At 41.6% G+C, this 27,811-nt stretch overlaps 1 protein-coding gene across 1 annotated transcript; it reads right to left on the bottom strand.

Moving 5' to 3' along the window:
* Positions 1–7,304: 7,304 nt before the first annotated feature.
* Positions 7,305–19,839, bottom strand: TAL2 (TAL bHLH transcription factor 2). Its single transcript, XM_060236382.1, has 2 exons — positions 19,597–19,839; positions 7,305–7,836 (listed from the first exon to the last, which is right to left on the bottom strand). Exon 2 carries the CDS (start codon positions 7,815–7,817, stop codon positions 7,464–7,466), a length of 354 nt encoding a protein of 117 aa, XP_060092365.1. The 5' UTR covers positions 7,818–7,836; positions 19,597–19,839; the 3' UTR covers positions 7,305–7,463.
* Positions 19,840–27,811: the final 7,972 nt, after the last annotated feature.

Raw genomic sequence — 27,811 nt, 5'->3', positions numbered from 1 at the left:
CGGTAACAACTGGGTCAAAAATGCTCCACATACTCAGATCTGAAAAGAGTTAAAACTTTATTATTTATTTAGTCAAAGGGAGGGGGGCAGAACTTGCACTGGGCTCTGCATTGTGAATTCAGGAGTCCACCTTTCTCACCCATTTAACACAGCCTGGAACACTCTAAATTCTCAAGAGCGTCGTGGGCTTCTCAGAGTGAGCTTTGTCTTCCAAGACAGGAGATGTTTTATTGTCAACTGATTCACAAAGGCATTGTCCTATATAACCATCCCCATCATTCTGCCAGCTCCAGTGCGGGGGCACCCTCTGCGAATCCCATTACAGTGTTTGGGGATCATGAAGTACAAATTAGCATAATCAGATTAGCTGCATGGTGCTGTACATTTGAAAAAAACCAAGGGGAGGGTGCGAAATCACAAAAAGAGAAAGTATTTCGACAAAGGGAAGCCCTGAGGAGGGCAAAAAGGGTTTATTGCTGTTAGGCAGCGGAGCTGAAGGCTTTGCACCTGCCCAGCGGACAAGTCCTCTCCTGACGAAGGACTCTTAGATGGTATTAAAACATGGGCGGGTGGAGGGAGGGGACCTGAAATAAAGGAAGACAGGCTTGAATGAAGGAGGGGGGGACTGAATGAATCAGTCTGCATCCCATTAATTGATTTATCGGGACAGGGAATGTGCAAATTGCTGACAGTGGTAAAACGGCCGTTTGATTTCTACTCACTGTGGAGAGGAGATCAGCCAAGTAATCTGCTGTCTCGAGATAAGAGTTTTTAGAGGCTCTGCAGGAGAGCGATAAGGAATGGCAGAAGCCCATTGGTGGTTCAAGTTGGGGGAGGGAGCTTTGTCTTTTCAAAACCTTCAGGAATTCTTCCTTTTTTCCTTCCAAATTATTGTTTCCACATATGTCGGCTTTCCATTTCTTTTGTATATTTCTAATACAAAAATTGAGGAGAAAGAAAAGGGTGGGGGTAGCCTCAGGTGGCAGATTTAGAGGTGGGGTATCTTGAGTGGGCCACAGAGCATCAGTTATTTTGTGATTATTTTTTGCCTTGTAAAACAAAATGGTTTCTCTCAGACACTGTGTGGATTTTCTACCTCTGGCATATAAATGTTTGGCGCTGTCTATGAGGAAAAGTACTAGTTAGCTTCTGGTTTGAAGGGACTGACTTCTCTTCAAAAAATGTGTTGAGTCCAGTGGCACAGTGAGAGAAAACTGTGAATTGAAATCGTTATAAAACAAGCTGTCTGGTGGGAGCTGGGCACACCAAGCTTTTGTTTAATTTGCCAGAGCGATTTACCAGCTTTAGACCTACTGCAAAGCTGATTTGCATGACTACCAGAAGTTTTTGTTAATTAATCTCTGCCTCTCTGATTATCCTCTAGAGTGGAAGGCGAATAAAAGCAAAGCTCTTCTGGGAAATTCCTTGCCCATCTTTCTAGCAACTGGGCAGCCAGGTCAGGGTGGTGACGTCATCAGCATGTGGATGCCACCTAAAGACGCACATCAGGCTGATGAGATATTTTGACTGTAGCAGCTCTGGTCACTTAAGATATTCTCTTGAGTTTTTGAATTCTATCAAATTCTTTTTCAGTTATGAAAATTCTTTTCCAGACTGAAGTGATAACATAGGAGATTATGTGGCATTTGGTTAGTTTGTGTGACCACTTGCCCTCACAAGATACGCACATTATTCGGATAGTTACAGGTTTAGATGTGAATCTGAATAAGTGGACCAGAGTCCACAAAAGCTTGGCCTAGAATAATATCTTTGAAGTCTTTTTTTAAAAGTACTAGATTCTGGCTTATGATTGTTGCGACAGACTAAAATGGCTTCACCTGTGGGATTACTGTCCCCAAAATGAGACCAGCTGCAAAGGCAAGACAGTCTGGACTGTCATTATAAAATCATTATAAATACATGGCAATTATTATAAATACTATGGTGATATTTCCCTTTCCTTGGCTACCAAAAGCAAATTGATTTAGTAGGATCATAACAGAGGATGATGTAGCAGAAAAGCCAGTGTGATATAGTGGCTAAAGTTGGACTAGGATCTGGGAGACCCAGGTTCAAATTCCCATTCTGCTATAGGAGCTAGCCAGTCACTCTCTCTTGGTGTAAGCCTACATTTGAAAAGGCTATTGTTGTGAAGAAAAAATGGAAGAGAGGAAGATCAATGTTGCAAACTGCTTTGGGTCTCTGTTGGGAAGGACAGTGAGGTATAAAAATCTATAGAAACAAAATTATTTAGGCATCCATATCAATCTACTGATATCACTCAGTTACACCACCTTCATGAACAGCTTGTACAACTTATAGTGCTGTCCTAAGGAGAATTATATCTCAGTTGATTGAAGTCAATGGACTTAGAACAGAGTAACTCTATTTAGGACTGCACTGTTGGATTTATCAAGAACGTAGCCCATCAACATAAGTATATAATGTATTAGACAGGCTACAGCTCTGGTTTCCTTGCAGTTATGGGTAGGCATTAAAAAAAGCAAAAAGAGGTGAGCTTCTGTGTGTTCAAGTAGTGTAGGACTGATTTACGGTGACCAGATATGAAGCACAGGGGAGATGTGTGTGTGTGGATTGTCATACAGATTGAAGAAGACTCCACCCAAAGCTGTCTCTTCTGTATGGCTATTAAAAATGCAAGATCTGTCTCTCCCACTTCATGTGTACCATACCATTTGATCAGAAATACATGTGCATATCCATGGTCTTATTCACATAAAATATTTTCTAAAAGTTTTAATATCTCCCCCACCACCATCATTTCTCTTGTAACATCTGCTCCTTTAAAAGTACAATCATGGCTAGGAGAAAGGATGAATTTAGAGTCACTTTATCTCCTGCCTTTGGTTTAAACTATGTGACTTTTTAACGACCTCTGACCTGACAGGTCAGCAGTTAAGCTATCCATTATCGCACTTTTCCTTTTATGGCCAAAGGATGAAAGACCATGTCAGATCTGAACTGCTTACTTCTGTCTTGTCTTGGTCATCTCACACAATTCCCTTAGGCTTTAAAAAAAACAGTGAAAGAGCAAGGTAAATGACATAGCTTTGTCCATCATTCTGAGGACTGAATGGCATTGCCTTGACTCATAACTGACATGCATCCTTCTCAGAAAGAGCTGCTGCTGGATTTCCATTGCAGAAGATCTTACAGCTGGTTTGTACAATTATTCCCAGTGAAATATCCCTTCCTACTCAAATGGAGAACTTCTTCCATTGCTGAGGGTAAATGATGAACCAAATTCATACATACATTGTTGCAGTTCAACATTCATACACGCACATTCGTCACTTGATGACTCTTTGACAGACAGAACAGATAAAGGAAGATGCTTAGTACGAAGTTGTACTACCAGTCCACCTAGCCAATCAAGCATTGTCTGCCCCAATCATGCTGAGGTCGTATTAGCTGAACACCCCAAGAACTGATCCTAGGAACTTCTACATGTAAGAAATGTGCTATGTTCCTATGTCCATTCCCATATGTATCACCAGTGTGATTTCAAATGCACTGTTTCTTGACAGTGTAAGTTCAGGTACTTTGTGAGATGTATGTATAAGGCTCACATCTTTTACCATATTAGAAATATGTATATTTTCCTATAAATTTTTGCATGTGTCACACACATGATGTGTGTAGTTGTTAGAGTGTTGTTGGGATTTCTTTTTGTATCTCATCTGCCTAATGGAGCTCTCTTGAATTTGCCAGGTAGGTAGGAAACTCGTGGAGCTGATTAGGGAAGATTGGTATGAGATTTCTGGCTGTCAGAAATTGCTTCTAAGTTGCTTCTAAGTAGTTGGACTGTCTCTCCCTTCTGATTGGTAATGCCTGATGCATACTTATTTATTTATTTATTTATTCCGGGATTTATATCCCGCCCTTCCCACGAGTGGCTCAGGGCGGCTTACAACAGACAACAAAACAATAAAATCGGAATAAATTAGTTACATTTAAAATCAAGCATTTAAAAACCTAAAACCTTAAAATTAGTATTAACTATAGAGTTATCACAGAAATCTAGAAAGCTACATTTATCCAGTCAGGGGTAGGCTAACCAGAAGAGGGTCGTCTTACAGGCCCTGCGGAACTGGGTAAGATCCCGCAGGGCCCTCACCTCTTCCGGTAGCTGGTTCCACCACATAGGGGCCGTTGTAGAGAAGGCCCTGTCTCTCGTTGTCTTGAGACGCACTTCCTTGGGCCCGGGGATGTTGAGAAGATTTTGGGTCCCAGACCTCAGTACTCTCTGGGGAACGTGTGGGGAGAGACGGTCCCTCAGGTAGGCAGGTCCCAGGCCATATAGGGCTTTAAAGGTAATAACCAGCACCTTGTACCAGACCCGGTATGTTATTGGGAGCCAGTGCAGAGCCTGAAGACCCGGCCGAATGTGCCCCCATCTTGGGAGGCCCAATAACAGCCGGGCCGCGGCATTCTGCACCAGCTGCAGTTTCCGGGTCCGGCACAGGGGCAGCCCCATGTAGAGGGCATTGCAGTAATCCAACCTCGAGGTGACCGTAGCGTGGATCACTGTTGCTAGGTCGTCGGGGTCCAGGAAGGGGGCCAACTTGCTTCCCATTTGCTCAACCTATACATCTCTCAAAACCCAAAGTCTCAAGTTTATTCCTCACAAAGACACCAAACCCACAAAACTGCCCATCAAACTTCATAAGCAGATATAAGGAAGCCAAACAATTTGTTCCATGTGTAAACACTTTCCAATTCCAAATATTTCATTTTTATTACAAAAAATTAAGTGATGGATTTTGTAAATAATTTATTTCTTTAACTTATTAGCCATTAAATAGCATAGTATACAGGAAAGGGGACGGATCACACAATATTTGTTCATATCTATACAGAGGGGAATCACAAAACATAAAAAGTGCTGATAAAATAAATCTTTGGTAGATAAAACTATTTAAAAACTCAAGTTGTGCAGTAGTAGTAGCCAGATACTAATTGTTTTGAAGAACAAAGCCTTTTGCTATAAAACTAAGCAGGACAATTCATAAATATTACTACAAGGATAACTTTTTATGACCCTAACATTAAAAACCTGTTTCTTTTGCCTCAGAGCAATCTTCTGTTCAAGAAAATCATTTTACTTGTTTGGTGTGTTTAGAATAGCTTTGACTGCTTCAGCACATGGATATTGAGATTGGCACCTGACTTTGGTTGTTTTTATCATGACAGGCTATACCAGCAATAAATTTGTTAGGAGGCAGCTTTAACACTCAGAACCACTTCAAATTTCTCAGTGTTTTAATTCACAGTTGAAAATATGAGACCCTCCAATATAATTTGTTGTTTAAATGCATAATGTTTCCAGTCCTCATTCTCAAAGCTTGAAAATGTGACTGCAGTGTTTTTAATATATTTAGCATAAATTAAGACACCTGATTTCTGTTATAATACAGTTACCGATGTAATCACAGGATAGCTGACTCTTCAGGTTATCTCAAAAGTGCAAGATCAATGCACTCTGAGACCATACTGTTTTCAGCAATTTTTGCTGCAAGATCTTGCAGTTTATACAAATGCTGAGGGTTCTTTCGGGTGACCGAGATCTACTGGAATTTTATCATGTGGTCAGTAGGAGAAAGCCAAATTCATAAAAGGAGCACACAAAAAAATGTTTACAATGGTATGTATCCTACTACTCCAATATAAGTTGAATGCGTACAACCCCTACCTTTCTCAGAGTAATTTTTCATGAGTTTAAGAGCTGGGAAAAGTATAAAAAAATAAAATAAATATCTCACAAACATTTGATCAGATAAACCTGAAAAATTCTTGAGCAAAAACAAAGCATTAGAGAAAGGTAAAGAGGAAGAGGCAGTCATCATTTGAGCTGGAGGCTAAACATTTGAACACCTGAAGCTGCCTTGGACTGATTCAGACTATTGGTCTGTCGAGGTCAGCATTGTCTATTTAGACTGGCCGCAGTTCACATCACCTGATTCTTCATTCTGGAGACACTGGGAATTGAACCCAGGACTTCTCTGCCAATGAGCCATAGGAGCAAAGGCAGGGGGAAATAGAACTCACCCCAGCAAAAAAAATTGCACCCACTCTTGCTTTCAGGCACGTCTGTACACAGCCAAACCTAACAGCCTTTTTGCCAATTATATTCAGAGAACCTGAATATTTGCTTTTTCTGACAAACAATCGAAACTGAATTCACACTTTTATTGATATTATTCACTAAACAATTCATATATGTACATTAAGTGCTGCCATGTCGCAACTGACTTATGGCAACTCCAACAAGCACTTTTCAATGCAAGTGAGAAGCAGAGGTGGTTTGCCATTGCTTTCTTCTGCAGAGCTTTCCTTGGTGGTCTCCAATTTACTTTATTTATTTATTTTTGACAACATTAAACATTAGGATATCAGACACAGTCCATCCTCTTTGTTGTATGCATTTTCACTCTGCAAATGTGTGAAATACTTTCTTCCTGCTTTCTATCAAGCTTTTTTTCAGATAGAAGCTTCTGTCAGAAGAAAAGCACACAATGCCCTCTGTGGAATGAGCTGCTTGAATCAACTACAACCTGCTAGATCTTAATTTAAATTGGATTTTTTAAAGAAATTTAAAATCTCCCTAATGCCAATTCATGAATTACTGGGCAGTGGAGGGTGGGTACATACCTTTTCCCTCACCGCGGTAGTAGGAAGTACCATCAATTCACATCTGACTTTGGCCACCCTAATAGGTTTTTAAGGTAGGGTTTTCAAGGCAAGAGATAAAGTGGTTTTGCCATTGCCAGCCTATTTGTAGCAGCCCAAGGCTTTCTTGGTGATCTACCATCCAAACACTAACCAGGGCCAACCCTGCTTAACTCCCACAATTTGATGAGATTGAGCTCGCCTGGGCCATCCAAGTCAGGCCTCCTTCGCCATAGGCATCCTGAAAGGTGAAATCACTCAAACTGCCATACAAAAGATGACCCCTCTAAAGAAGGGAAGGGAGAGATTGTTTGGTTCTCATTTTGCAAAAGGTTATGGTGGAAGGGAGGATCATACAGCCACCCAGTCAAAAAAAAGCCTATCTGCAGCCCAGTGATTAAATCCCTTTAACCCAGGAATTAAATGTTTGCTCAACCAACAATTAGCTCCAACAGCTTTCATCATAGTTAGGAGGAGCAATCCACTCACAGCTTTCTGTGGCCTGTCTAAAGGGTAGGATACCTTTGGCCTTCAAATTAAAGTACTCTCTACCAAGATGAGTGGATGAAATCCTGATTATTTTTTCCAGATTTCTGTTTTAAATTACTGAAAACCAATCATCCTCCTCAGAAAACCGCACACAAAAATACACTTGATAAAAGAGCAAAAATTACATATAAATACTATACATAGGCAAAACAACCCACAACTTGTGTAAAGGGGGACTATCAGGTTACCCCAACCCCAGGCCTGTGCCCCTGACTGGAGGTTCTTCATGGTGAGGATTCTTCTGACCAGCATTCAGGGATGTTGCTGGTTGTGCTAGGAGAGGGGACCTCAGAGTCTTCAATGAGCGTCAGTTCTTCCATGCTTTCCAAACTCGGAGTCTGCTGGAACAGCCCTAGTATCCGTCCCCGAGGAGCCACCCCCGTCTGCTGCAGACCTTGATCTCCAAGCACCTTGACGAGGAAATTGATGTACCTCATGGCTAAGCGGAGGGTCTCATTCTTGCTGAGCTTCTTGTCTGGAGGATGGGTGGGGATCAGCTTCCGCAGCTTAGCGAAGGCACTGTTGACATTCTGCTGTCTCCATCGCTCCCTGCTGTTGGTGAAGATCTTTCTAGTCATCGTTGAAACACCAGCAAAACTAGAGGAGGAGGAAATAATAACAACACTGATTAATAATAATAAGAAGAAGATATTGGATTTATATCCCACCCACCACTATGAATTTCAGAGTCTCAGAGTGGCTCACAATCTCTATCTTCCTCCCCTACAACAGACACCCTGTGAGGTGGGTGGGACTAAGAGAGCTCTCACAGAAGCTGCCCTTTCAAGGACAAGTCTACCAGAGCCATGGCTGACCCAAGGCCATTCCAGCAGCTGCAAGTTGGCAACCCTAAGTGAGAGGGGGAAATTGGCAAAAATTGTGACCCCCGTTCAATGCAATCATAAGTATCCTCATGCTGACAGAACAGCACCTTTGGATCCAACCCTATATTCTCAATTACTGGCAGCCAACACAGTGGAACTCACTTCAATGAATGTGTTGTGAGGGGCATGTGCAAAAACTGAGGGTGCCCCCCCCCCAAATCCTTTGTAAGGTAACATCATCACTGGGAGCTCTAAGTTTCAACATTAATAAATTCTGTAGCATCCTAGTGGAAGGGAAACACCTGGAACTAAAACAGGTATCTGAAGAAGCGTGCATGCACATGAAAGCTTACATCCAGAATTAAACTTTGTTGGTCTTAGAGGTGCCACTGGACCCAAACTTTGTTCTAACAAAGATATACTAATTTTATTCAGGACAGCTTTGGAGATTCCGTGTGTGCAGAATCATAGAGTTGGAAGGGACCTCCAGGGTCATCTAGTCCAACCCCCTGCATAATGCAGGAAACTCACAAATACCTCCCCCTAAATTCACAGGATCTTCATTGTTGTCAGATGGCCATCTAACCTCTGTTTAAAAACTTCCAAGGAAGTAGAGCCCTTCTTCCAAGGAAGAAGAGAAAAGAGGAATAAAAATAAAACAATAACTAGAATCCAGGGAAGCAATACAACGCAAGCATTTTAAAACGCTCCCTGAACAAAAGGTCATTGGTTTCCCATTAGCAGATCACTTCAGTGTGATCAGCAATATTTGCGTAAGGACTGCCACAGCTGGCCCTCTTCTCTTCTTCTCCTCTTTTGTCAACACAAGCCCTGAGAGCAAATAGCCCCTTTGTGAGTTCCCCATTAGGTGGCATGTTAAAAAATGTATCCTTGTGTCTCTGACATTTGTACAAGATCAGCAAACAGGAGCAGCGCCCCCCCCCCCCAAGTCTGTTTGATGTTTTACTAGAGAAGAAAAACCTATTTCTGGAAACTTCCAGACCCTATGCAAGTTTACTCAGTATTCAGACCCTATGCAAGTATTCAGTATTCAGTGAAGCTAACTCCCAAGTAAGATTGCAGTACAGGTCTATTTATTACACCTTAAGATTTCTTTCCTGCTTGCTTGCTGGAGATATTTCATAGCAGATTCTTTTGCTAAATTTGTAACGCAAGCGGAAATCTGTAGTAGAATAAATCTCACCAACGTGATAAATCTTGGTGCACATCCCAGAAGAACCAAAATGGACCTAATCCAGACTGTTTCACTTTGGCAAAGATCTGCCTCACACTTCTGTTAATAGCTCTCAGCTAAGATATCGCCCCCTTCTAAAGTCTTGGAATCTTAATTTGTGCAGAGGAATAGTTGTCTGTGGAATTCACTGCCACAAGAGGTGGTGGCGACTACAAGCATAGCCAGCGGGGATTGGATAAGCATATGGAGCAAAGGTCCATCAGTGGCTTAGCCACAGCGTATTGTTGGAACTCTCTGTCTGGGGCAAGTGATGCTCTGTATTCTTGGTGCTTGGGAGGGGCAACAGGCAACAGTGTGAGGGCTTCTAGTGTCCTGGCCCCACTGATAGACCTCCTGATGGCACCTGGGGGTTTTTTGGCCACTGTGTGACAGAGTGTTGGACTGGATGGGCATTGGCCTGATCCAACATGGCTTCTCTTATGTTCTTATGGTCTTACGATATTCCATTTGGAGAAACTGAACATTTATGAATTGCTACAGAATCTGTCTTGTAAAATGGTACATAATTCCCAAAGGAGTTTGCAGAGATGGTATCTTGTACATTTTAGCTCAAGTTTAAATTAATGATGTGTTTTTGTTGGTTTTAATTATATTTTTAGATGTGATTTTGTTATACATCTTTGTTTAATTTGTTAGTGACCTTTGTGGTCCTTATCAGAGCAGAAAGGCAGGGTATAAAATTTTTCAAATAAAAATATAATACTTTGCTAAAGTAGCTTATCTGCACATCAGGCCCAAGCACAATTTTTCTGAGCCCTGTACAAATTAGTAACACAAATATGCAAAATCCCTTCCTATACACACAATTTCATATGAACAAAAATTTTCTGCTTTATTCCTTGAAATGACAATTAGTCCATATCATAGACTGTGAGCTTACAGCACAGGCTGGAAAGTCCAGGCACTGGTAAAGTGAATTAGTTTTTCTCCTACCCCATGCTGTATAGAATGTGCTGTTAGCCTGTGAGTTACTGTAAGGAGTGCAAAAGAATGAGGAGCTGAGCTGGAGACAGAGAATAGTCCCTCACAAGTAGCAAGGGATTCATACTCTACAGTCTCTAATCAAATAGGTTCTGCAGGTTTTATAGCACTTCAAAACCTATAAAAGCTGTTAGACCAAAATAATCAATATGATGAATATGACAAAGGAGTCAGAGTGCAATCCTAAACAACGGAGGAAAGTGCAATCCTAAACAACGGAGGAAAGTGCAATCCTAAACAAAAGAGGAAAGTGCAATCCTAAACCGAATCCTAAACAAAGGGAGTGAAAGTGCAATCCTAAACAGTTACACCCCTCTGAGTCCACTGAAGTAAACAGGCACACAAACATGTCTCATACTGAATCAGACCATCAAGGTCGGTATTGTCTCTTCTGACTGGCAGCAGCTTTCAAGGGTCTCAGCAGAGTTCTGTCTCATCACTACCAATCCATTTAACTGGGGGTTGAACATGGGACCATCTGTATACAAATCAGATGCTCTACCGCTAAGCCACAGCCTCTGCCAAAATTATTCTTAGAAAGGTGTAACTTTATTTAGGATTGAACTGTGAATGTACCATAGGAAACAGCATGTCTACCCTAACACCTTCAGCTCTCTTGAAAACAACTGTCTGGTCTGTCTCTAACCCAAGAGAATGAAGTCCAGTCAAAGAACTTGAAATCCCGAGCAGCAATACTGCCACTGCAAGTCTCCACAACTATGCCAAAATAGACAAGATAGCCTACTATACAAAAGATTTGTGCTGCGTTGAGAGGACTGATGGAGATCTCTTTTTCAGTAGCTGGGGGCTCTCTGGCAGTATTTCTGTGTGAAACCTATTCAGGCTGTTTAAGCAACAGTGCCCACAAACAGGGCCTCACACAAAGCCACAGTTCTGCCGAGGATCTCACAGTAAATGGCTGCTCAAGCAGCAGTAACACTCAGAGGCAAGAAAAGAGCTTGTCTTTATTCTGAGGGGAACCAGGAGCTACAAACAAGGACGATGTAAAGAGTTTAAAGATATTTATAGGTACATATATAGTTTAGTACATAACTGACATATTAGCACATTGTCTAGAAGGAACACTGCACATTTCCCCGGCCATACCAGCACTATTTTTCCACTATCAGCCCCTCACAGGTGTCATCTTTTCAGCTTTTTTTCCTCAGCTGTATCCCCAGAGACTTTTTTTAAAAAAAACGTAATTACTATAAGGGATGCACACCTTTAAAATGGTATTTTCCAGATCTGGATATCAGGGAGTGAAAAAAAATCAGTATTCCTGGTTATACGGGTACCAAATATTGGTTTTGTATTCAGATCTGGGTTTGTTTGGGATTCTGATATTATTTGGCTTCATTATACCCTACAGGAAATCTTTTTGGGGGGGGGAGGGGGGAGACTATAGGGTATGCAAAGCAACTACTACCCAAAAGCCTCCCAAAGCTAATGTTTTTAAACTGTAAATGCAAATTATGACTTTAAGAAACTGTGAACTTTGTAAATCGTCTTTGATATACATTGCCCTGAGCCTTATTTTATAGGGGAAGGTGGTTTAAAAACTCACTTTAGTAATAAATAAAATGTACAGAACCAGCAAGTCCAAAGAACCAATGTAGAACCAGGGAATCCCAGCAGAAGCATGTGACAAGATGATGAGCCTAACAAAACAAATGTCAAATCAGAAAATCCAAGCCAATGTTAAACCAGAGAATCCTCCCAAGCAAAACAAATTTAACAAGGAATGCTGCTCCAAGCCTAACAAATGTCATATCCAAGAATCCAAGCCAATATAGAACCCAAGAAATCCATGCCAGTGTCAAACCAGAGAATCCAAAGAAATCATAAACCCTGTGCAAAGATATTTGAGCAAAGAATATAATGTGACAAAACCAATTTCAAAAGGTCAAAATCCAAGCCAAATGACATGGCAAGCCAATACCCAAGCTCAGGCAAGACACAGACACACAATAAAATTAAAGAAAAAAACAGTTCTGAGCATTTTAAAATGGTGTCTCCTGATGCTCCTGGTTACTCTCAATTATTTGCAGTATTTTTGTACCCATTTCTTGGAATCCCCTAAAATCCCAAATACCATCTGGACACACTAATATATTCAGAAAAAAATGGATAAGATATTATTCAGATCAGGGCTTCTTTGGCAGCAGGAACTCCTTTGCATATTGGGCCACACACCCCTGATGTAGCCAATCCTCCAAGAGTTTACAGGACTCTTCTTACAGGGCCTACTGTAAGCTCTTGGAGGATTGGCTACATCAGGGAGGTGTAGTCTAATATGAAAAGGAGTTCCTGCTACAAAAAAAGCTCTGGTTCAGATATATATTCAGACTAGAAATATATGAACACACACCTTTAATTGCTATAGAGCAATCTATTGCCACGTTTTAATAGAGCTTCATACACATGCATGAAAGAAGGAAACAAATGGGGAAGCAAATCACTAACCAGAACCCCCAGATCCAACACAAAGTCACTAAAGGTACAGAGAAAACGTGCATGTATGGAAGTTCTATTGGCAGTCCATCTGCATTTGCAGAGGCAATGAAAACAACATGGAGAATCCTTACCATGTGAAAACCGCATTACTTTAGTATAGATAAATCTGGTGAGGAACATGCATATGTATAAAAACAGGCTCAATTAATCAAGAGATATCTTTAACCTTTTTATTGTTAAACTACAATAAATAAAACACTAGGGCCCTGTTCCAGCTATATCTGAGCAAACTGTGCATCACTAGTGGAGATGGATGTCTTCCTCTCACAACAAAGAGTTCTCCCAAATAACCCGGTCATACAAAACAAGATTATATTGATCAGCCATGCATATAAATAGATAAAACGGATTATAATTTCTTATATTAGTAAAGCAGAATGTCCACATATGGTAACAGAGGGGTAAGGGAACAAGGTATTTGGCAAAACAAACAAGCCCCAGAAGTGGTCACTATATGTTGCAGTAACACTCTAGCAGCCCTGTGGACTTCAATGATTTGAAATAGAATGTCACCAGCCACTTCCAGCTTTCCAGTTAGAAATGATGTCAGGCTGCAACACAACGCCATTTCCCCCCACTGCTAATTTGGACACCAGCAGGGACCAAGGAGGAACAGTGGGAGCCCTCTCAATAGAAGTGGGCAAGTGGCCACGGTTATGTGGAACACCTAGGTGGACTCTATGAAATGGGCATCAGGCCACGGGTTGTTTGCAACACTTAGAAGGATTCTTAAATGAGTATCATACCACAGTTACGCGGAACACCTAGATGGACTCTATGAAATCACATCCCCACCATCATCCCTCTCCAAATTCCATTCATCTCAGACACCAGCCCTAAATCTTTAGGAATTTTCTAATCCAAAATTTGCAACCGTAAACCCAAATATTGTATGAAAACAAATCATATGACTTGCCAGCAGGAGGTGTTCCAGGGAAAACCCAGAAATGACATTACACTTATCTAGTGTCAGAATCTATGGTCAAACCACAGAGTTTCCAGCAATTCCTGTAGCTACCTACCATCGTCATACTGGTGATGTTGCTTCCTCCCCCACCCCCCTGTTTTGCCCCACTGATGCTTGGAGTGGCAGTGGGCAATGGGAACTTGGGTTGGTAGCCATCCTGGTTCCCTCCCTCAGCAGCCCTGTGGGGGGATGCACTTCTTGCTAGCCCAGTACTGCTCTGTTCATCTGATAAATTTTCACAGGGCTCATCTCCACTTATGCAATAAAGCAATATAGACACTCGAGAAAGATAAAAGAAGATATGGTGTCCCACATTCTAAAGAAGGCTGCAGTCAGATTGGATTCAAGCCTCCAGAGCTATCCAGGCTACAGTGCTTTGTTGCGCGGTTACACTGGAAGAGTCCAAATGCCCTTGAGATTAAGGGAAAAAATATTGTGAAGGAAATCTCAGTGGAAGGCCTGTCCAGCAGCCTATTTCAGATATCCTCTTTTCAAAGGAAATTAGTTTCCCCATGAATAAGAGATCTGAAACAGCTCACTAGCCCGGCCTCCCATTGGGACCTTCTTCACAGCACTTTTTTAAAGCTCAAGAGGCCTTGGAATCTTTCGATCTTTAATTGGTCCATTGAAAGCTGCAACCATTTCCAAGAGTCAAAGTCAAGACTTCAGTTCTATTTGCATGTTTATTTCTTCTCTGGAATACATGAAGCTGGATCCTACAAACTACAACAAGAACAAGACAAAGGAAAGTGGTTCTTCCCTACCTTCCCCTTCCCTGCATCCTCTGAAAAGCCAGTGGAGGAGGAGATGCAGTGAGCAATGGCAATCAGGGCAAACCTATTCTTCCTTTTCTTCTAGCAGAAGCTGCTTGCCAGAGCAAATTCTCTGCATTCATATTTTTGAGTGTTACAAGGAGGTACTGGGAGCAGGTAGGGAAGAGCTGACATTGTGAGCACTTTTCATGACATTCAGCCTTTGGCTTTCTCACAGTGTTACTTTCAGAACAATTCTGTGACTCTCTTCTGCTAAGTGAGGAGGCTAGTTGGAGGGAGCCTTGCTGCATTAGAAGAAGACTCCTCTCTGAGCAGATGGGAGTTTGTAAGATCTAGTCCATAAAATTCACTAGAAACATAAAATGGGTGTTCTTCTATGGCTCATACATTTCTTAACGAGGAATAAATGTTATGGCCTTTCCTTGGTTTTGTGTCACAAAGTAGCACATTAAATCTAAAACTGAGGACAGGACAGTAGTTTTGGCTATCGTTAGGTGGCATATGTTTCTACGCACAGTCTACAATTCACACTATGAAGGGTGAGGAATTTTTATGCCACCAATTATCTGGAAGACGCTATTGTTTCATCTGTTACCTGTCACTGTTACCTGTTATTAACTTTATTTACTGTATATTTTTAGTTTATTCTATGTTTTCAAATGTGACATACATGTACACCACCCTGAGTTCTTAAGGGGAGGGCAATCTATAAATTTAATACGTCATCGTTATCATCATCTTACTAGTGCATCGTTTTGTGTGAGGAAAATAGAACAAGATTTTCCAACACTATACAACACTAAGGATTTCTTGTTTTGTACTCTGTACTTACAACAAATCTAATGAAATAGTTTTAATGAAATAAAACCAAGCACAAAAATAAATTCTTAGCAGTGCAACAAATATGCTGGTAGGTACATAGATAACTGTAGAGTGGGTAGAATACTTGTATGTCATTAATTCATACAAGTGTGCTATACATTTTGCTTCACAGTTCACAGCAGCTTACAACACCATCAACAACAACAAAAACTCACAGACCAATTCAAATTTCCAACCACCAAGAAATCATAAAAACAGCAATTTAAAAATCTATCATGTAGCTAACAACATTAAAAACCATTCTGGATCGAATACAATCAGTTCTGCCTATTTAGTACAGCACGCACAAGGGATCTGGTACCAACTGAAGCTAGACATTATCTTCTATACAGAAGCATGGGAGTACAGGTAGTCGTATCCTCTGATTTGCAATCCTTGCCCTTGTTATTCCAGATATAGGGATTTCCTAGGCTAGATCATGCCTGCTTTCTGCCAATAGTTATGGAATTTTTCCACCTTCCCTTTGCTACCTGCAGCTACGTGCAATCCACAAAAAACTGACTGTGGGGGTCATGGGCAGTGTTCCCTCTAAGGTGAGTTAGTGTGAGTTTTTTAGCCTCTGGCTCACACATTTTTGTCTTAGCTCAGGAGGGATGGCCCCAGAGCAAACTAATTTATGCAATAGCTCAGAACTTTAATGCCAGTAGCTCCTGAAGTAGAATTTTTGCTCACAAGACTCCGCAGCTTAGAGAGAGCATTGGTCATGGGAATAATTGATTGAGATGTATGGTGATCAGGAGGAGACTGAAGCAACTACACAAATGGAATGAAACTACCCTTCTTTGTCTTCTGTCTGTTAGTGGAACATCAGCAAGATACAAGTCTGATTCAGTGATAACAGAAAGGTTCACTGTACATGTTCAGAGGCACATTTTTTGTTATTGTTTTCTATATCCTTACTTTGTAATATCATTTCTGCATTGAACCTAGGGTTGCCAATGTCTAGGTGCTCCCTGGAGATCTCCTGCTATTACAGTTGATCTCCAGATGACCAAGATCAGTTCCCCTGGAGAAAATGGCTGCTTTGAAGGGTGGACTGTACAGCATTATCCCCTCCTGATATCCCTCCCCACTGCAAATCCCAACCTCTCAGGCTCCACCTCCCAAATCTTCTGGCAACCCTAACTGAACCCTGACTTGTGTTTATCTCCATTTATTTGAAGTCCTCTAGTTCTTTAAGGCTCCGAGCCAGAACCCAAGCTAGCCTGATCTCATAATACTTTGGGAGCTAAGAAGGCTCTGCCCTGCTTAGTATCTGCTATGGGAGACCACCAAGGAAATCCAGGGTTGCCTGGCAGACTACCTCAGTACATCTCTTGCCCTGAAAACTCTTCAGGGTTGGTACAAATTGGCTGAGACTTAACAGCATTAAAAATCCTTTAAGGGGCTAAATGTTTTGCATGAGAAGCCAAATCAGCATTGGTATTTCAATTTTAGCTCTGATGGCTCTTTTAAAAATATGATAGAAAAAAGAATCTTACTTCTAAATGGAGTCGGGATTCTCTGTGTGGCCATTTACTTACCGTATGTGGCAGATCTGTCAAAGTATCCACTCCAGCAAATTCTTGTGTACTGATATAAATAGATCTTATGCAGTTTTTAAAAAGCATATGAAAATAACGTTTATTTATACTGATGTAAATAAATTAAAAAGTTTATTTACATCAGTATACATAAACTTTATCTTACACATTTTTAAAAACTGCATAAAGTTTTGACGGGGTTTAGAACACACATTTACATTGCAATCTAAAGCAAAGTTTTGCCCTTTTGAGTCTGTTGAAGTAAACAGCTGAAATTCTGATCAGGATTACACTGCACATCATGTCCTCATGGCAAAAAAAAAAATCTATTTATGTATTTAGGTGTTAGTATTTAGCATTATTGATAACCCAACACTAAAATAATCACCCCCAACCCAGAAGTTTCAATGCAGATAACAAAGACTCCAGTACGAGCAGCCGATTCAATGCTGTGTAAGAGCTCTTGCGGAATTTTGGATTTAGGGTGATTGTCTTGCAATTAGTTTCCACTGCAATCAATGAGACTTCATTCCAAATAATACAGTGGATCTCCTAATGAAGTCTGCTTTTATATAAGAATTACCCAAAGATACCAATTAGAATATTGAGGCAAGTAAACAACATTCCAAGATCAACAAACTGATTTTATGGAGAGTTGCTCCAGTCTATGCCTGTAGAAATCAGTGGGCTTAGACTGGAGTCAGTCGGGCATCACCTTGCACTGCCAGACTTCAATTCTGAATGTCGACTTACAAACATAGGAGTGGACAGGAAAGCCATTGTCTGAAAGAGGATTACAGTTCACTTTAAAAGGCTATTTTAATTTTCTTTTATAAATAGCACATGGCAGTTAATACTGTGTAGTGTACTTAAAAGAAAATCTAACAGGAGTTTCCACAGGAAAATATAACAAGAAAGAAAAAGGAATTCTGAGATTTTCAGCCACAGAGTACAGACAAGATCCATCCAGAATTAAGCTCTTAAATCCAATTGATTTAAATTCCAGAATTAAGCATATGCTTAAATCTCTACCACTAAAATTAAATAGGACTTAAAGCTGCTTGAACTTTGCTGGATCATGCCATGTATCAATAGGATGTATATTTAAATTAAGGAAAGTAAATACTGGGGACTACTTCAGTTTAAACATGACCATTCATTAATAATGCTTTGCTAAATGAATGAACGTTTCATGTTGTTTTTTCCTTGTTGTTTCTATGGGTATTTTTTTTCTTTTCCAGTGAAATTAAATCCCAGAATTGTAATCCTTCACAATTCCTGTTTTAAATATAATGTACACACACACACACACACACACACACAAGGAGTCCTTTCAGCAGACTAGTATTGTTAAAATAAAGCCCTATGTATGTGCATTCAAAGAACATGCCATACAGGGAAAGAAGTGCATGGATCCCTTTATAAATATGGATCCCTTTATATGTGTAATTTTGATGGATCTACTATTGGAAGCCGCCCTGAGCCACTTGTGGGAAGGGCGGGATATAAATCTTAAATAAATAAATAAATAAATAAATAAATGGCTGATGCCATCAAGTTGGTTTTCAAGTAATTAAATGAACTCCTGCTTATAGGCATCCAAATACATTCTAAGAAAATATTTTTACAGATCTATTACACTGAAACACACACATCTCCACATGCTAAGAGGACTCATTTTCACACAGTATGTTTATGATCAGAATGCCTTATATAGCACTTGCAGAGAACACAAAGTTAACAGATGTATTTATTCAAATGCAATACAAGGTTTCCCCCCCAGATATATCATTAAAAAGTGTGTATGTGTGTGTGGTCATCTTACAGTTATGTCCATTAATACATTTTTGTTTTGCGTATGACATTAGGAGGGTCATCTTACATTCAAATCATCTCCCTTTCAGGTAAGTATCCTTTCAAGTTTTACCTTTTGACATACTCAGTGAAGTTATTTTAACTGGAAAATGTCCTGAGAGGCGTGCATTTGCTACCTTCCATTCTAAAATGCAAGGACACATATAATATTCAAATACTGTCAAGCGGCTGTGATTTTACTACTGAGATGCCACACTGTGGATAACACAGTGTGAAGAAGGTATAACACTCTCCCGGCTCCAGTGTAGCAGCATTTTTAACAGGTGGATGCAAATGTTTCTGTACGGTTTTAATGCCATAGATGATAGTCTTGAAAAGTTGTTCATATTATTGCAAAGCTTGAAAAGGGGCTGATTTAATTTCATGCTGCATTAAAACACACATTCTCCTCCAAAAAATGCAATCTGGACCAACAAAAGTGAATTGCTTCACTGCTGGCTGCAAGTGCTTCCGCAATGTCAACAACTGTGTGAAAAATAGCAGCATATACACAACTGCACTGCATGGCTGATTCTGGTCACTGTAAAGTTCACGCATAGCTGGAGCTGAGACTCACCTTTGTACTAAAAAGCAGGGATGCCCATGCTCTGAATCTGTCATAAAAAACAGAGATGGCAAAACAGGGAGTCCCAGCAATGCCAAAGACCACTTTATAACCTGCAGAAGTATTGCATGCACACTCAGGAAAGTTCTACACACACATACACACACTAAAATGCTACAGTTTTAAAAAGAAAACAAGCAAAGCCTTATAACCTACCTTTGTCAAAGCCAGTACAAATTGATTTTACAGAAGCATTCACTTGCAGCAAAGTCGGATGCTCTCTTCCTAGTACTTTGCTGTCTCTCCGCTCCCAAACGCAAGAGCTTCTCTCCTCACAATCCAGCCAATTGCCGATCCCTCTCTGCTGCTTCATTTATAGAATGCCAGCTCCTTTGTTCGGCGCGTGTCACCACTAGTGCGAGCGATCCGGGGAGCTTATTCTGTATCTCCTGGGAGATTCTTTTCATTCTGCTGCGTCTTCTCTACTAGAATTTTAGCCTATGTTAAGAGTTGGGGGGAAACAACCGCTATAAATGAAGTTCTGAAACACAAGATGTTAGTGTGGATGCCCCCATTTCTTTGAGGCAAACTTAGAAAGGCTTTGACCTTTCACAAGCAGTGGAATCAAAACCAACAAGCTTTTGTGAGAGCCAGGCTTTTGACTTACGAATCTGGGGCTTCAAGCATGGAATGACTTGTCAAGGCACAGGTACATTCAGCAATAATGAAGAATGAAGCACCTCTGAACATGTGCAAAGAGTCGTTCTGTATTAAGCAATCAAAGCTATCCTCATACATCTGGAACTGGAAGGAGGAAGAGCTTGGGTACAAAGGACCATTTTACCCTGGGCTCCTAAAAGCAGCCAGGCTAAATACAGGTGAGCCTCTAAGGAAGTAAGTTCTATAAGCAAGGGACCACCATGAAAAAGGCCCTTCTTGTATGTCCCTCCAGCCTACTTACAGAGGTTAGAGAAGAGCTTGTCCTATAGATCTCAGCTGTTAGGCAAGAGAATGCAATCTTAGGTAGCCTGGTCCCAAAGCATTTTTAGAAGGCTTTAAAGGTAATCACAAGCACTGTGAACTGAGCCAGGACACAACACAGGCATGCAACTGAGTTCTTCCTGGACTAGCATGATTTGTTCTCCATGGCTAGAGATGCCAACATCTAGTTGGTGACTGGAGATCTCCCAGAATTACAGCTGATCTCCAGATGACAGAGATCAGTTCCCCTGGAGAAAATGGGTCTTTTGGAAGGTGGACTCCGTGGCATTATATCCAACTGAGGTCCCGCCTCTCAACAAACAATGCTCTTCCCAAGCCCCATCCCTCAAACATCCAGGAATTTCTCAACCCAGAGCTGGAAAACCCCATACATAACCATTTGGCAGCAGTATTTTGTACCCACTGAAACTTTGGAACTATTTTCTAGGGCAGTCTGAAAGGCATTGCAATAGGCTTTTGAAAAATGAATTTCCTTCAGACAAAAAAAAATGTTTTCTAGCTTTCAGGAGCGGTGGCACCTGAAGACCTTGGCCTCTGTGCCCTGTTGTTGGCTCTCCAGAGGAACGGGTTGGCCGCTGTGTGAGACAGAATGCTGGAGCAGATGAACCACTGGTCTGCTCCTGCAGGGCTCTTATGTTCTTGTGGTAATCTACTGCCAATTTATACAACTGTACACCACAAGATCTGACAGCCCAAGGCACAACACCACATTCTATCAAACAATATGGCTTGTTTTGATTGCCATCCAGTTAAGTGTCAGGTCAGAGACTAGTCTTCCTGACCTACAGAGACCCTTCTCTGTTGGAATAGGCAAAGTCAGACCCTGTTGTAATCTATTTGGGGCTCCTGTTGTGGAGAAGAGTGAAGTATAATCTAAATAGATAATATAGTTTATAGAAATTCATTAGATTATACCTCACTTTTCTCCAAAATGGCTTATAACAAGGTCCCCAAAGCATTGCCTGTGGGTGCCATGGCACCTGCTGACACCTTTTCTGGTGCCCTCCAAGTGTTTTTAGGAAGTGGGTGGGACCAGGCAGGGCTTTTGCGCAACAAGGCTTCTGATTGACTACTGGAGATTTGATTGGTTGTCCAGATTTTTTAAAATGTTGCTTTGGCAGCAGCTCCCACCACAGCACAAGGATCAGCACTATGTTACCAAAATTAAGCTGTGGCAACCATTTTGTGGCTGGCTCTGCCTCCTGCTGCAGCCATTTTGTGGCAGTCATTTTGGTGCTGTGCCAGAATTCTAAAGGGGACCCCTTGGCTAATGACACTGTTCTCCACTCCTCAGTTTTGCCCTCACAACAATCCTGTGAGGCAGGTTTGGTTGAGAATGTGTGACTGGTCCAATGTCACCCAGCAAGTTTCCATGGCAGAATAGAGATTCAAACCTGGATCCTCCAGATCACAGACCAAAACTAACCTCTACATCATGTTGGCTACTTCATCAGATGCATGAAGCAGACTGAAAACACCAAAGACCAGATAGAGAATGGAGGAGTAGTGGTATAAGTACAACAATAGCTCTATTCCTGTCTCTTTAATAACATCTGCGCCCCCTTGCCCAGATTGCCCGGAGGTTTGGGCTTGGGTGCCACCAATACGCTGATGACACCCAGCTCTATCTACTAATGGATGGCCGGCCTGGCTCCGTCCCAGAAAGCCTGGACTTAGCACTGCAAGCCGTGGCAGGTTGGCTCAGACTGAGCGGGCTGAAGTTAAATCCAACGAAGACAGAGGTCCTTTGCTTGGGTCGCGGTGCCCTGGGAAGGGAAATCCCTTTGCCGATCCTTGACGGTGTGCAGCTTAAAGCGGCACATAAGGTCAAGAGCCTGGGGGTTCTTCTGGAGCCTTCATTATCAATGGAGGCACAGATAGCGGCCGCTGCCAAGTCCGCGTTTTTTCATCTTCGACGGGCAAAGCAGTTGGCCCCCTTCCTGGAGCGCCGTGACCTAGCAATGGTGATCCATGCTACGGTCACCTCGAGACTGGACTACTGCAACGCCCTCTACATGGGGCTGCCCTTGTGTCGAACTCGGCGGCTGCAGCTGGTGCAGAACGCGGCGGCTAGGCTGTTGCTGGGGCTCCCAAAGTGGGAGCACATACAGCCGGGGCTGCGCGGGCTGCACTGGCTGCCAGTGGTATACCGAGTTCGCTACAAGGTGCTGGTTATCACCTTTAAAGCCCTATATGGCCGAGGACCTACCTACCTGAGGGACCGTCTCTCCCCATATGAGCCCCAGAGGGCACTGAGGTCATCTGGGAAAAACCAGTTGAATATCCCTGGGCCAAGGGAGGCCAGACTGAAGGCCACCCGGGATCGGGCCTTCTCAGTTGTCGCTCCATTATTGTGGAACCAACTCCCCGAGGAGATGAGGGCCCTAAGATGTTTAGATCAATTTCGTAGGGCCTGTAAGACCCACCTTTTCAAGGTGGCCTTCAACTAGCGATAGAATCAGCAATAAAGCTAGGTATGCTGCTGGAAATGTTTTTATTATCTGATGTTACGAAATCTAATGTTTACAACGCCATATTGTTATGTTAATTTTAATAATTTATAACTGTTTTAACCATGTTTTTATAATGTAAACTGATGTAATGTGTATTTTATGCTGTGAGCCGCCCTGAGCCTGCTTCGGCGGGGAGGGCGGGATAGAAATAAAAAATTTTTATTATTATTATTATTATTATTATTATTATTATTATTATTATTATTATTATTATTATTATTATTATTATTATTATTATTATTATTATCTGGACACTCAGAAATGCACTGGGCATATTTTTTTCGGCCTCACTTTGTCATGCCAGGACAGCTGAAGTTTCAGCTACTAAACATAGACAGGGCAGGGCCCAACCTTGCCAGTTCCTTCAGAGAAAGACAGATTTTACTCTTTTCTAGAACCAAAAAGCAGAAAGCATAATAGGAAAGAAGAAAAACAGCTCTTCTTGCAAGGAATTTCAAAAGGAAGAAATCATAGAGTTGGAAAGGACCTCTAGGGTCATCAAGTCCAACCCCCTGCACAATGCAGGAAACTCACAAACACCTCCCCCTAAATCCATAGGATCTTCATTGCTGTCAGATGGCCATCTAGCCTCTGTTTAAAGACCTCCAAGGAAGGAGAACCCACCACCTCCCAAGAAAGCCTGTTCCACTGAGGAATCGCTCTGTCAGGAAGTTCTTCCTAATGTTGAGCTGGAAACTATTTTGATTTAATTTCAACCCATTGGTTCTGGTCCTACCTTCTGGGGCCACAGAAAACAATTCCACACCATCCTCTATATGACAGCCCTTCAAGTACTTGAAGATGGTGATCATATCACCTCTCAGTCGCCTCCTCTCCAGGCTAAACATCCCCAGCTCCTTCAACCTTTCCTCATAGGACTTGGTCTCCAGACTCCTCACCATCTTCGTCGCCCTCCTCTGGACCCATTCCAGCTTGTCTATATCCTTCTTAAAATGTGGTGCCCAAAGCTGAACACAATACTCCAGATGAAGTCTTACCAGAGCAGAGTAAAGTGATACCATCACATCACGTGATCTAGACACTATACTTCTGTTGATACAGCCCAAAATTGCATTTTTCTTTTTAGCCACCGCATCACACTGTTGACTCATGTTTAGCGTATGATCCACTAAGACCCCTAGATCCTTTTCACACATTCTGCTGCTAAGACAAGTCTCCCCCATTCGATAACCATGCATTGGATTTTTCCTACCTAAATGCAGAATTTTACATTTATCCCTGTTAAAATTCATTTTATTGGTTTTAGCCCAGTTTTCCAGCTTGTCAAGGTCATCCTGTATCCTGTTCTGTCTTCTTCTGTGTTTGCAACCCCTCCCAATTTAGTATCATCTGCAAATTTAATAAGTATTTCCTCTATTCCTTCATCCAAATCATTTATAAAGATGTTGAACAAAACAGGTCCTAGGACAGATCCATGAGGCACTCCACTTGTCACTCCTCTCCAAGAGGATGAGGAACCATTCACAAGCACTCTTTGGGTGCAATCTGTCAACCATTTACAGATCCACCTAACGGTAACAGGATCCAAACCACATTTTACCAACTTGTCAACAAGGATAGTATGTGGAACCTTATCAAAAGCCTTACTGAAATCAAGATAAACTATGTCTACAGCATTCCCCCAATCCAGCAAGGTAGTCACTTTCTCAAAAAAAGAGATCAGGTTAGTCTGACATGACTTGTTTTTGAGAAAACCATGCTGGCTCTTAGTAATCACATCCATTCTTTTTAAATGTTCAAGGACTGACTGTCTGATGATTTGCTCTAAAACTTTTCCAGGTATTGACGTCAAGCTGACAGGTTGGTAGTTACACGGATCATCTTGTTCCCCCTTCTTGAAGATAGGGACAACATTCGCCCGCCTCCAATCTTCCGGCACCTCTCCTATTCTCCAAGAATTTTCAAAAATAATAGCCAGAGGCTCAGAAATTACATCCGCAAGCTCTTTTAGAACCCTTGGATGCAATTCATCTGGCCCTGAGGACTTTGTTTCATTTAAAGAAACTAGGTGTTTATGTACTACCTCTACACTGATCTTAGGTTGGAACTTCATACCCTCCTTATATGTTCTGTTTTTGCCATGCTGAGCACTGTTCCCCTCAGAAGAGAAGACTGAGGAAAAGTAGGAATTGAGCAGTTCCGCCCTTTCTTCATTACCTGTTACAATTTCACTTTCTTGCCCTTGCAATGGGCCTACCATGTCTTAGCTCTTTTTGTTACTCAGAACATAAGAAAAGAACCCTTTTTTGTTGTTTTTAGCATCTTTGGCCAGCCTAAGCTCATACTGAGCTTTTGCTTTCCTAACTTTTTCTCTACAAGCACTGGTGATTTGTTTATATTCATCCTTGGTTATAAGGCCCTCCTTCCAATTCCTAAAGGAGTCTTTTTTATTTCTCAAGTCTTTAGAGAGCTGTTTATGGAGCCACTTTGGCTTCTTTAGGCTTTTTCCATTTTTTCTTCATAGGAATTGTCTGTGATTGCGCTTTCAGTATTTCGCTTTTAAGAAACTCCCACCCCTTCCTCCTAAGTATTTCTGACCATGGGATTTTACCCAGCATAGTTCTAAGTTTATCGAAGTTTGCCTTCTGAAGTCCAACCTATAAGTCTGACTACGTATATCTTTTCCCTTCCCTAAGACTGTAAATTCCAAAATCACATGGTCACTACTGCCCAGGGTGCCCACTATTTCCACTTCTTCAATCAATTCTTCCTTGTTGGTGAGAATCAAATCCAAGATAGCAGATCCCCTTGTTTCCCCCTTCACTTTCTGGAAAAGGAAGTTGTCAGCAAGGCAAGTCAAGAATCTATCTGACTTTTCATTTTTAGCAGAGGTGGACTTCCAACAGATGTCCGGGTAATCCTAGAAAAGCAGCTGGAAAATCCCCAAAATGCAATGAGTCCCTTCAAAGACTTTAAAAAACAATCCTTTTGGGGCACCTGTGAGATTTATTTCCTCTGAGTTTTGTGACTTAGGATCTCAGCAAGCCTCAGAGAGCCCGCTGGCCTGCTCCCCCAAAACAGTGAAGGAAACCTGGAAACCTATCCCACGAAGAGATCATGTATAAAGAGGATTTAAACAGGGCTTCACAGTCTTGTTAAAAATGAAACACTGCCCAGAATGATGACACTTAAAATTTCAGTGGCTTGGGGGAAAAAATGACCAGCCAGGCATTCTTGGGACTGCAAGTTTCTCTCCTGCAGGGCTAAATTGGAGGCTGGGTCTTTTCTCATGGTAAATTAAAGCCGCAAGCGCTACCCTCTGAAAGCCGTGTCAACTGCTTCATTTAGCACAAGTGTTATGTTAACTAAAGCCCTCCCCTGCTACACTCTTGCAATGGGGTCTTTTGGCCTGGCAGAAGTCTCATTTCCATGTCATTTACATTGGAAAGTTGCCAAAAGCACCTTCGCTGTGTAACCTCTTCTAGATCATTATTTATCTACAGTCTGCAGTAGTGAGATATTCTAACTGGAATATCTAATATGGGGGGAGGGGGGTGAGAAGGCTTTGCTATGCAGGTCTGACAGAGGAGGGAGAGAGACGGGAAGGAAGGCTAAGGACACTGCCGGGGGAGAGAAGAAAAACTTTACAGCTAGCAAACTCCAGATAGCAAAGGTTTAGAACTCTAGCCAAAATAGAAATGTGTGAGCACATGACCAAAGGGACTTTATTTTCACACTTCATAACCAATGTTCCCTCAAAGCTGAGTTAGCGTGAGCTAGCTCACAGATTTTTAACCTCCAGCTCACACATTTTTGTCTTAGCTCAGGAAGGATGACCCCAGAGCACAATAATTTATGCAGTAGCTCACAATTTTAATGCCAGTAGCTCACAAAGTAGAATTTTTGCTCACAAGACTCTGCAGCTTAGAGGGAACATTGTTCATTACCTTTCTTGTTAGAATGGAATTTTAAACTTCACAATCATGGAGTACTGTGTGCAGTTCTGGTCGCCGCACCTCAAAAAGGATATTATAGCTTTAGAGAAGGCGCAGAGAAGGGCAACTAGAATGATTAAAGGGCTGGAGCACTTTCCCTATGAAGAAAGGTTGAAACGCTTGGGACTCTTTAGCTTGGAGAAACGTCGACTGCGGGGTGACATGATAGAGGTTTACAAGATAATGCATGGAATGGAGAAAGTAGAGAAAGAAGTACTTTTCTCCCTTTCTCACAATACAAGAACTCGTGGGCATTCGATGAAATTGCTGAGCAGACAGGTTAAAACGGATAAAAGGAAGTACTTCTTCACCCAAAGGGTAATTAACATGTGGAATTCACTGCCACAGGAGGTGGTGGCGGCCACAAGTATAGCCACCTTCAAGAGGGGTTTAGATAAAAATATGGAGCACAGGTCCATCAGTGGCTATTAGTCACAGTGTATGTGTGTATATAACATTTTTGCCACTGTGTGACACAGAGTGTTGGACTTGATGGGCCGTTGGCCTGATCCAACATGGCTTCTCTTATGTTCTTATGTTCTTATTTCGTAGCTTTGCACAAGAATTATGGTCCTATGCAGAGTTATTCCACTGAAATCAACAGGTTAAGAAGGGAGTAAACCAGAAGATAATTGCACTGATGGTCGGTACCACAGTGGCTAACAGTGCAACCCCAAACATTAAAACAAGCTTTAAGACACACACATAGAAAACAATTAAAATAGAACACAGACACCTGAACAAGGAGCCAACATTTAGGAAGGCATGTAAGGTATACCGTAATCTTATTCCAGAGAACATTTAGTGGAAGGTAAATTGTTTCACTTGTTCCACTTTCTTTTCTTTTTTTTCAAATCTTGAGCATTTTAAAAATTGTTGTTTTTTTAATTTGTGTTTCAATTTTGCTAATTTGTCTGGTTATAATTTGTGTGTCTGCCCAATCTGGTTGCTGCACCATTA

Source organism: Heteronotia binoei, chromosome 4 (assembly GCF_032191835.1).
Source record: "Heteronotia binoei isolate CCM8104 ecotype False Entrance Well chromosome 4, APGP_CSIRO_Hbin_v1, whole genome shotgun sequence".
Classification (NCBI taxonomy): Eukaryota; Metazoa; Chordata; class Lepidosauria; order Squamata; family Gekkonidae; genus Heteronotia; species Heteronotia binoei.
The sequence above is the reverse complement of the archived record's forward strand: the minus strand, read 5'-3'. Positions and strand labels throughout refer to the sequence as shown.

Excerpts from the sequence above, each read along its gene's own strand:
- TAL2 (XM_060236382.1), bottom strand. The coding sequence starts at position 7,817 with ATGACTAGAAAGATCTTCACCAACAGCAGGGAGCGATGGAGACAGCAG.